This window comes from Zingiber officinale, chromosome 2B (assembly GCF_018446385.1).
Source record: "Zingiber officinale cultivar Zhangliang chromosome 2B, Zo_v1.1, whole genome shotgun sequence".
NCBI lineage: Eukaryota > Viridiplantae > Streptophyta > Magnoliopsida > Zingiberales > Zingiberaceae > Zingiber > Zingiber officinale.
The window spans coordinates 126,057,862-126,069,567 of record NC_055989.1 but is presented as its reverse complement, the minus strand read 5'-3'; the positions used below and the strand labels follow the sequence as shown (position 1 = coordinate 126,069,567).

Here is an 11,706-nt window from a genome sequence, read left to right as displayed (position 1 = left end):
TGACTATCCCTAGGGTGACCAGCCCAACCCTACGAAAGTTTTCCACTGGCTACCAGGATAAATCGGAAAGCGCACCCAGTGACCAGCCCAGAAGCCCAGCATCTTTTAGTTGCGCCCCTCATTTGGAGAAAAAATTCCTATAAATATATTATAGTTGGAGTTTAAATCATAGATGTTTGGGTGACAAGTTGGATGGTCAACCCAGTTTAGTTTTGATTTAAGCTTATATAAACTGCTAAACTGAATTAAACCTGCCTGTGTTGGGTTTTTATAATATTGAGTTATTATTTGAACTAATCGCTTTAAATTGAATAAAATAAAGCTAAATGGTGATCGAACTAAACAGTTTAGTTTGATTTTAAATTGATCTAAAGAAGTTTTAGTTTTGAATTAAATTATAAAAGGGTGACTAAAGAACGACTCGTTCAAAATGTTTTAGTATAAATACACATAAATAATTAAGTACACTAAAATGTTTAGAACAATAGGTTTAACATAAGCATCTAAACATAGTCATATAATAATTTTAGTAAAAAAAATACTATATGAATTAATGAACTATACATTTTCAAAAAGTAAACAAATAAAAAAAATAAAAATATATATATAATAAATGTTATAGATCTCTGGCATAAATTTAAAAAAAATAGGGTAAAAATCAAGATCATATTTCAAATTAACGGAATCATCAAGATTACATTACAAGATTAATTATTTTATTTGGTATAATTTTAAAATTATAATATAATGTAATATAAATTATAAAAGGTAACAAAATTTTATAATTTGAATTACAAGATGAATAGTCCAATTACATTCCAAAGCTAACATTTAACTAAAATTTAAATATTAAATATATCCATAGTCTTATTTCTGGTTCTTTCATTCAAACCAGGCTCTCGAAGTTGAGCACTAGCACCATCTCCCTCATCGAAGGCCTCATACCTTTGTCCAGATGCATGCACCACAATCCCATTAGTACTCCCCCTCCTTCCCATTAAAAGTCTAGCCAAGACTTTGATCCACCGCCTCCATCAGCATCTGGCGCTCAACATCACCTTCACCAAATTTTCTTAGTCAATGCTTTTCGATTTCTTCATTGTGCGGAACATTTGGAAAATAAAGGTATGCTTTTGTTTAGGTGTATGGAGACCCTAAATCCAGGGGTTTAGAGATACATTTTTGGTGAAATTTGCAATTTTAGGGTTTGCACCATTTGAGATACTTGAAAATCAGGTTTCTTTGGGTTTAGGATTTAGGATTTTTCCCATATAATATTTGTCAATGTGTAATATTCTTTTTTTGTCCTGCATTGATCAACATCATGAATGGTTTATAAGATGATCGGGTTTTATTTGTTTTTTCAATTGGATTTTCATTCTAGAGGGGTTTTCTTAGGTTTCTCAATTCAATTTCTTAAATGCAAGTATTTTTTTTAAGTGCAAAACGTGATATATGTTTTTATCAAAATAAGCATCTTGTTGAGCTCAACTTTTTCATTTATTAGTCTTATTTATTTTGCAACCATAACTCGACTTAGTTTTAAAAGAAGTAATATAATGAGAAAATGAAAACTAGTTGTTGTGTTAATGCATTGATCGTAGTTCTTGAATATAGTGAATTGGTCTGTTCAAATATGTTATATTTTAGTGGAATGACATAATAGATTGTATTACTTTAAAAGATAATATGTGAATGATGTTTTTGCTAGGAGAGGGGTAATATATAATTTAGCATATGACAATAACAATATTTGCATAACATAACTAAAAATGAATAGGAGTAGTTTTACAAAGTTATATTGTAAGCTTGAAAGTGAAGGGAAGCTAAAAGGAACAAGATATATGGAGGTAGATGAGCAAGTAGCAATGTCATTATATTTACTAGTTCATCATGTCAAGAATAGAACTATATAATTTTATTCAAAAGGTCTAGTGAAACAATTAGTATGTATTTTTGTTAGAATTTTGGGACCATAATTGTAATTATAAATGTCTAATGTCATCAATCAAAGAAGTCATAATTTAATGTGATCAAATTATGATTAAGTAATATGACTTAAGGGTTTAATTGTTATGAATAAATTAATGTGGATACCATGCGCAATTTCTAATTTGTTGAGGGGCCAAATTAGAAATAAGTAAACTTATGTTTCTATAAATAAGGGTTATGGTCTCAGTTTACAAATGATTCTTTTGTTTTGTTTCCTCATCGACAAAACTCTCTGGATACTAAGGAAGATCTGCAAATTGAAGATCTTGCTCAAAATTGATTGCATACTATGGATTCTGGTACACTTTTGTAATTTTATCTATTCCGTTTACAATTTCTTAAGAATTGAATAGAATGCATAAGTTTTATGTTGAGATTTCTCAACTTAATTTTTCATCAATTGGTATCAGAGCGAGGTTCCGATCCTCGGACCTGTGGGTTAGGGCCTTTAGTAGCCTCATTCTTTCTTTTCTTGCCCTTATCTTTAGGGGTGCTTGCCAAATAGGCACTTTCAACTTTGATTTGCTTCAACCTCTCTTCCTCTTGAACACAGTATGAAATGAGCTCATTAAGAGTCCATTTCTCCCTTTGACAGTTATAATTGATTTGGAACTGACTAAACTGATTCGGAAGAGAAATAAGTACTAAATGCACAAGCATGTCATCCGACAATTCAAGATTAAGTGCCTTCAACTTCGATGCAAGGTGGGACATTTCCATGATATATTCCCGAACATTTCCCTTGCCTTTATACTTCATGGAAATCAAGCTCTTCAGAATTGTGCTTGTTTCCGCCTTTTCACTTTTGGCAAAGCGCTTTTCAATCTCATCAAGATATTCCTTAGCTTTGGTGACACTATCAGACATCGCGCCCTACAAGCCTCAGGTATGCCGCGCTTGATGATCATTAGACTCATGCAGTTAGAGCGATCTCACTTCTCATATTTAGCTCTTTGTTCAGAGGAACTAGTATCTGTAGGAGCAGTGGGTTGCTCTGTCCTAAGCGCAAGATCCAGATCCATGCAGCCAAGAACAATTAGAATGTTCTTCCAATCCTTAAAATTTGTACTATTAAGGATTGACACTGAACTTAAGTTAGCAGAAATAGTAGCAACATTTGCTGAAAAGATAACACAAGAATTATAACATAAATAACATGCTCATTTTGAATCAATTAAAATAAATGATAAATCTCATCTAAGATACCTAGTGCAACAACAATATCAAGTCTTTGGACAGTAATATTATTTGCAAGTGGTTCTCTTTCTGTAATAATCAAACACTAACAATAATGCATGACAAATAATAAATCTATCTTTGGATCGATTTATTATATGCATGAAACATAATAAATAAAACTTGATAATTGTAAATGTATAATTTGTTAAGTATAAATCTTCCTTTGGGTCGATTAATACTCACATAAATATACACATTTACACTTTATTTAATACCTCAATAATATCTTAATATTTCAAATAAAATTAAATTCAAACAATAGAGGTCACTTTGGTAACATATAATTTGAATTTAATTTAATTTAAAATAATAGATATTAATAGAACCCCTATAAACCAATTAAAATTTAATTTTATAAAATAATTTAATTAAATTATTTTATCCAAATAATTAAATTTAATGGAATGTCATTAAAGGAGATAAAATAAAGACAATTTAAGAAAATATCTACTAACTGTTACGTTTATTTAATTAAGTAAATAAATAATATTTAAATAATTTATTAAATATTTTTGGCAACGCCACGTGGCATTCACAAAACGTGGCAACGCCACGTGGCATTCACAAAACGTGGCATTCACAAAAAAAAAAAACTTGTGAAAACTGAACGTGGCCACTTTCTGAAATAATTGTTCATCCACGTAAGTTATTGAAACCATGTAACCGTTCATCGTCTCCCAAAAAAATAAAAAATACATACGCAAATTTTCTGAAACCACGATTCCCCACCGCTAGGGGTGTCAAAAATGAACCCGACCCGACGACCCAACCCGAATCGACCCGAAAAAAATCGGGTTCGGGTTGGGCATTTTCGGGTTCGGGTTGGAGGGTTGGAGAGTAAAAGAGTCTCGGGTTGGGTCGGGTTGGGTTGGGTTTTTTTTGGGTTAAATCAAATTTTATTTTAAAAATTTAGATATTTTTATGTATATTAATATCATGTTTGTATGATAATGATGGAATATTGAGATAAAAGTGAAGAATTATAGGGAAAATAGTCCAAAAAAGTCGTTTTGAATCGGATTTTCGGGTTATATGGGTTGGGTTCGGGTTGATCGGGTTGGTCGGGTTCGGGTTGAGGTGTTTTGGGTTGAACTCGGGTTCGGGTCGGGTTCGGGTTGGGTTAAAAAAAAAAAAAAAAACTCAACCCGACCCAACCCGACCCGACCCACCCGAATTAACACCCCTACCCACCGCTGTCTCCCTTCCGGCCGAACCACCATCAAACAACAGCATCTTATAAGGGAACGATTACGACGACAGTCCATAAGGGAATGATCACCGTCGCATCGTCACCAGCACCTAATATGTTGGAAATCACAGAAGCAATTTTCGACAACTACTCGTTCCAACCCTGCGATTTTCGACAAACACTCGTCTCCTCATGGCCGCTACAGTAAGGGTCACAGTATGCCATAGGAAATTAACCTTCGACGAGCTTCTTATTTAGGTAGACCAGAATAAAAAAATTTGGAATTTCATCGGAAAAATAAGTTGAGAAATCTCAACATAAAACTTATATATTCTATTCAATTCTTAAGAAATTGTAAACGGAATAGATAAAATTATGGAAGTGTACCAGAATCCATAGTATACAATCGATGAGTTTTGTCGATGAGGAAACAAAACAAAAGCATCATCTGCAAACTGGGACCATAACCCTTATTTATAGAAACATAAGTTTGCCTATTTCTAATTTGGCCCCTCAACAAATTAAAAATTGCGCATGGTATCCACATTAATTTATTCATAACAATTAAACCCTTAAGTCATATTACTTAATCATAATTTGATCACATTAAATTATGACTTCTTTGATTGATGACATTAGACACTTATAATTATAATTATGGTCCTAAAATTCTAGCAAAATAAAGAAGTCATCTAATGACTTCTTTGTGTAAAATGATGTAAAATTAAGTTGAGAAATCTCAACATAAAACTTATGCATTCTATTCAATTCTTAAGAAATTATAAACGGAATAGATAAAATTATGGAAGCGTACCAGAATCCATAGTATGTAATCAATTTTGGGCAAGATCTTCAATTTGCAGATCTTCCTTAGTATCCAAAGAGTTTTGTCGATGAGGAAATAAAACAAAAGCATCATCTACAAACTGGAACCATAACCCTTATTTATAGAAACATAAGTTTGCCTATTTCTAATTTAACCCCTCAACAAATTAGAAATTACATATGGTATCCACATTAATTTATTTATAACAATTAAACCCTTAAGTCATATTCCTTAATCATAAAATTGATCACATAATTTTTATGACTTATTTAATTGATGACATTAGACATTTATAATTACAATTATGGTCCCAAAATTCTAACATAAAATTGCATCTGATATAAGTCGTTCAACTCTATTTCTAGAGATGTGTCCTAAACGTTTGTGCCATAAGGCACCTGAGTTTTCATTATTAAATTTACGCTTAGCACCACGTGATTCCACATTCAGGGTTTCAATATAAGAAGCATTTATATCAAGCATATATAGATTGTCATAAATTATAAGTGAACCGGTTCCAACAACAGTAGAATTAAAAGATAAACTGAACTGACCGTTTTCAAACGAACAACAGTGACCTAATTTGTCTAAATGAGAAACACAAACCAAATTCCGTCTAAATGACGGTACAACAAAAATATCTATTAAGTCTAAATAGTAACTCATGCTTAACAACAATCTAAAATGCCCTATTGCTTCCACCTTAGCCGACTTGCCATCACCCACATAAATGCATCTTTCAGCATCACTTGGCTTTCGGCAGCTCAGGAAACCCTGCATTGAAACACTGATGTTAGTAGTAGCACTAGAGTCTAACCACCAAGTGTTTCTAGGTACTGAAGCTAAATTTACTTCAGAAGAGACCAAATTGAAAAATGTACCCTTTTTTGCACGCCAGGCATGGTACTTAGGACATTCTTTCTTGACATGATCAAGCTTGTTACAGAAGAAACAACCTTTCTTGTCTATATCCTGCTTTTGTTTCTTCACATAAGGACCTTTAGTAGCCTCATTCTTTCTTTTGTTGCCCTTATCTTTAGGGGTACTTGCCAAATAGGCACTTTCAGCCTTGATTTGCTTCAACCTCTCTTCCTCTTGAACACAGTATGAAATGAGCTCATTAAGAGTCCATTTCTCCCTTTGATAGTTATAATTGATTTGGAATTGACTGAACTGGTTCGGGAGAGATATAAGCACTAAATGCACAAGCATGTCATCTGACAACTCAAGATTAAGTGCCTTCAACTTTGATGCAAGGTTGGACATTTCCATGATATATTCTCGGATATTTCCCTTGCCTTTATACTTCATGGAAATCAAACTCTTCAGAATTGTGCTTGTTTCCTTGGCAAAGCACTTTTCAATCTCATCGAGATATTCTTTAGCTTTGATGACAATTAGACACCGCACCCCTAAAAGTCTCAGGTATGCCACGCTTGATGATCATAAGACTCATGCGATTAGAGCGATCTCACTTCTCATATTTAGCCCTCAGTTTAGAAGAACTAGTATCTGTAGGAGCAGTGAGTTGCTTTGTACTAAGCGCAAGATCCAGATCCATGCAGCCAAGAACAATTAAAATGTTCTCCTTCCAATCCTTAAAATTTGTACCATTAAGGATCGACACTGAACTTAAGTTAGCATAAATAGTAGCAACATTTGCTGAAAAGAGAACACAAGAATTATAACATAAATAACATGCTCATTTTGAATCGATTAAAATAAATGATAAATCTCATCTAAAGATACCTAGTACAACAACAATATCAAGTTTTTGGACAGTAATATTATTTGCAAGTGGTACTCTTTCTGTAATAATCAAACACTAATAATAATGCATGGCAAATAATAAACCTATCTTTGAATCGATTTATTATATGTATGAAACATAACAAGTAAAACCTGATAATTATTACGTGTTTATTATCACAAGTAAATGTATAATTTGTTAAGTATAAATCTTCCTTTGGGCCGATTAATACTCACATAAATATATACATTTACACTTTATTTACACTTTATTTAATACCTAAATAATATTTTAATAATTCGAATAAAATTAAATTCAAACAATAAAGGTCACTTTATTAAAATTACGCTTAGTACCATGTGATTCTACATTCAAGGTTTCAATATAAGAAGCATTTATATCAAGCATATATAGATTGTCATAAATTATAAGTGAACCGGTTCCAACAATATTAGAATTAATAGATAGACTGAACTGACCGTTTCCAAATGAACAACAGTAACCTAATTTTTTCAAATGAGAAACAAAAACCAAATTCCGTCTAAATGACGGTACAACAAAAGTATCTATTAAGTCTAAATAGTAATCCGTGCTTAACAACAATCTAAAATGTCCTATTGCTTCCACCTTAGCCGACTTGCCTTCACCCACATAAATGCATCTTGCAGCATCACTTGGCTTTCGGTAGCTCAGGCAACCCTGCATTGAAACACTGATGTTAGTAGTAGCACCAGAGTCTAACCACCAAGTGTTTCTAAGTACTGAAGCTAAATTTACTTCAGAACAGACCAAAGTGAAAAATGTACCCTTTTTCGCACGCCAGGCATGGTACTTAGGACATTCTTTCTTGACATGATCAAGCTTGTTACAGAAGAAACAACCTTTCTTGTCTGTATCTTGCTTTTGTTTTTTCACATAAGGACCTTTAGTAGCCTCATTCTTTCTTTTGTTGCCCTTATCTTTAGGGGTACTTGCCAAATAGGAACTTTCAACCTTGATTTGCTTCAACCTCTCTTCCTCTTGAACACAGTATGAAATGAGCTCATTAAGAGTCCATTTCTCCCTTTGATCATTATAATTGATTTGAAACTGACTGGACTGGTTCAGGAGAGATATAAGCACTAAATGCACAAGCATGTCATCTGACAATTCAAGATTAAGTGCCTTCGACTTTGATGCAAGGTTGGACATTTCCATGATATATTCTCGAATATTTCCCTTGCCTTTATACTTCATGGAAATCAAGCTCTTCAAAATTGTGCTTGTTTCCGCCTTATCGCTTTTGGCAAAGCGCTTTTCAATCTCATCGAGATATTCCTTAGCTTTGGTGACACTATTAGACACCACGCCCCTAAAAGCCTCAGGTATGTCGCGCTTGATGATCATAAGACTCATACAGTTAGAGCGATCCCACTTCTCATATTTTGCCCTCAGTTCAGAGGAACTAGTATCTGTAGGAGTAGTGGGTTGCTCTATCCTAAGCACAAGATCCAGATCCATGCAGCCAAGAACAATTAAAATGTTCTCCTTCCAATCCTTAAAATTTGTACCATTAAGGATCGGCATTGAACTTAAGTTAGCAAAAATAGTAGCAACACTTGCTAAAAAGAAAACACAAGGATTATAACATAAATAACATGCTCATTTTGAATCAATTAAAATAAATGATAAATCTCATCTAAAGATACCTAGTGCAACAACAATATCAAGTCTTTGGACAGTAATATTATTTGCAAGTGGTACTCTTGTTGTAATAATCAAACACTAACAATAATGCATGACAAATAATAAACATATCTTTGGATCGATTTATTATATGCATGAAACATAACAAATAAAACCTGATAATTGTTACGTGTTTATTATCACAAGTAAATATATAATTTGTTAAGTATAAATCTTCCTTTGGGCCGATTAATATTCACATAAATATATACATTTACACTTTATTTAATACCTCAATAATATCTTAATATTTCAAATAAAATTAAATTCAAATAATAGACGTCACTTTGGTGACATATAATTCAAATTTAATTTAATTTAAAATAATAGATATTAATAAAACCTATATAATCCAATTAAATTAATATTATAAAATAAATTGATTATTTAATTTAAATAATAAATTTAATGGATTATCATTTAATGGGAGAGATTATATAATTGATGTGTAATATTTTGATTCCTAAACCATGCACCAATTTTTTTTTATTTCAAAATTCAAAAATATCAAAAGTGGGCAAAAAAAAAAAATAGTTCGTTCTTAAATGTGGCCTCACTCCACGTATGTATGTCTCCATCACGCCATGTACGTGGTTTTTTTTTTCTCAAACCATTTACAAAGAAACAAACCGTTTCTTTGCCAGCTTCGCTACACGCCTCCACGCCGCATGAACTGCCACAACCAAGGTTGTCGACTTCAAGAGTCAATCGACAGGATACCGAAGCAGTCGGCATCCCTTTCCAGCGTCGGACGTCGGTCACGAAATAGCGAGAGGCGGCCACAGCCAACTCGCCGGCCATAGGCGCATCTCCGACCAATTGTAACACTTTATTCTAACCCGAAAAACAACCTCTAGCATGAAGTTGGTCGTCGGTGGCCTAGGAAACCGGTTGCAAGCAACCTCCCATGACGCTTTTCCTTCCCCGATGTAATTTGCGATGCAGTCGCAAATTTTTTCAACCGATTGTGACACAGAACAGTGCCGAAAATCGCAATGAATAAAATCACAACATGATATATCATGAACCAAAACAGAGATTACACAAAAATAAAATTTTGTACCCAAAATAAAAATCTTCCTTAAGAATTTGGAATAGAAGACTCTGATACCAATTGATGGTTTAGTTGTGAATGATACAACGAAAACTACATTGATCCTATGTCTATATAATTAATAGACGAGATTGTTAAGGAAACCCTACAGCTATGATGACAAAAGTTATGAGCTCATTAAGGATAATATTTATAAGTTTACACATATGGTCCAGTAGGAGATTGTTAGAATTTTGGGGCTATAATTGTAATTATAAATGTCTAATGTCATCAATCAAAGAAGTCATAATTTAATGTGATCAAATTATGATTAAGTAATATGACTTAAGGGTTTAATTGTTATGAATAAATTAATGTGGATACCATACGTAATTTCTAATTTGTTGAGGGGCCAAATTAGAAATAGGCAAACTTATGTTTCTATAAATAAGGGTTATGGTCCCAGTTTGCAGATGATGCTTTTGTTTTGTTTCCTTATCGACAAAACTCTCTGGATACTAAGGAAGATCTACAAATTGAAGATCTTGCCCAAAATCGATTGCATACTATGGATTCTGGTACGCTTCCGTAATTTTATATATTCCGTTTACAATTTCTTAAGAATTGAATAGAATGCATAAGTTTTATGTTGAGATTTCTCAACTTAATTTTTCATCAATTTTTCCTTATTTTGAATGTTGTTATTCATTTACAAAATATATTTTTCAAAATCCAGAGTTAATTGCACCAAACTCAATAGATTAGAGATGGAAATAGTTTAAAGTCATTATTGTATTTGTTTTTTAAGTTGGGGTTTAGGATTTTTTTTTTTTCTTTTTTTTTTTGTTGTTGTTCTTTTAGAATTGTTTGGAAGCTTTTAATGGGACACGCATTAAAGTTAAAGTATCAGCAAAGGATAGACTTAGATATCGGATAAGAAAGGATGAATTGCTACTAATGTGTTTGTTGCTTGTTCCCAAGATATGCAGTTTACATATGTGTTGTGTGGATAGGATGGTTCAGCAGCAAATAGTAGAGTACTACGAGATGCAATCACTAGGAAAAATGGATTAAAAGTCTCACATGCTGTGCTAATTAATTTTTCAAAATATCCTAAATATCTTACTGTGTTTTGAGGTTGTGATCTATTTTAATACGTTTATTCAATTTATAGGATATTATTACCTTGTCGATGCCTGTTGCACAAACTGTGAAGGATTTTTATCACCATATAGGGGCAAAGATATCATTTAAATGAATGAAAAGAAGGCCAAGGACCTAGAAGTCCTCAAGAGTTTTTCAATATAAAGCATTCGACTTTTAGAATGTGATAGAAAGATGCTTTTAGCTACTTAAAATACGTTGGCCAATACTTAGTCCAGCTTATTATCCAATCCGAACTCAAAATTGAATTATTATGGCATGTGGCCTTCTTCACAATTTTATAAGCAGAGAAATATTTGGGGATCTTGCAAAAATAAGGTTGGAGAGAATGTTGGACAGTCAACAAGATAGAGTTGATGAAATTTATGAAAACGTGGTGTTAACCATTAAGACGTCGAGTGAATTTAGTGATTGACGAGATAATTTAGCTAATGACATATTTAATGAATGAAAAAGATCTAGATAAAATCATTTTTATAATTCTTACTGAATTATTAGATTTTTGTAAATAGGCAAAGACCACTCACTGTCTTTGTTTTATTTCTTTGTAATTACACGTGACATGTCCTGTAATTTTTAATTTTATGTTTTAGCTTATGTTGATTATGTTGAATTGCAATATTCTTTTGTTTAGAATGAAATTTTTTTGGAATTGAATCTGCCAACCTTTGATTAATTTGATCATCAGGTCATTTTTACTTTCAATTGCAGTTCTAAATATAATTTGCTAACAAATTAGCTTGCTTGTTTCTGCCAAGTGCAAATTCAACTATTGAAAACATACCATC

General features: G+C 32.5%; 1 protein-coding gene across 1 annotated transcript; it reads right to left on the bottom strand.

Moving 5' to 3' along the window:
• Positions 1–2,388: 2,388 nt before the first annotated feature.
• On the bottom strand, positions 2,389–2,859 carry LOC122048664. Its single transcript, XM_042610202.1, has one exon. The coding sequence runs from the start codon at positions 2,857–2,859 to the stop codon at positions 2,389–2,391; it is 471 nt and encodes a 156-aa protein (XP_042466136.1).
• Positions 2,860–11,706: the final 8,847 nt, after the last annotated feature.

Excerpts from the sequence above, each read along its gene's own strand:
- LOC122048664 (XM_042610202.1), bottom strand. The coding sequence starts at position 2,859 with ATGTCTGATAGTGTCACCAAAGCTAAGGAATATCTTGATGAGATTGAA.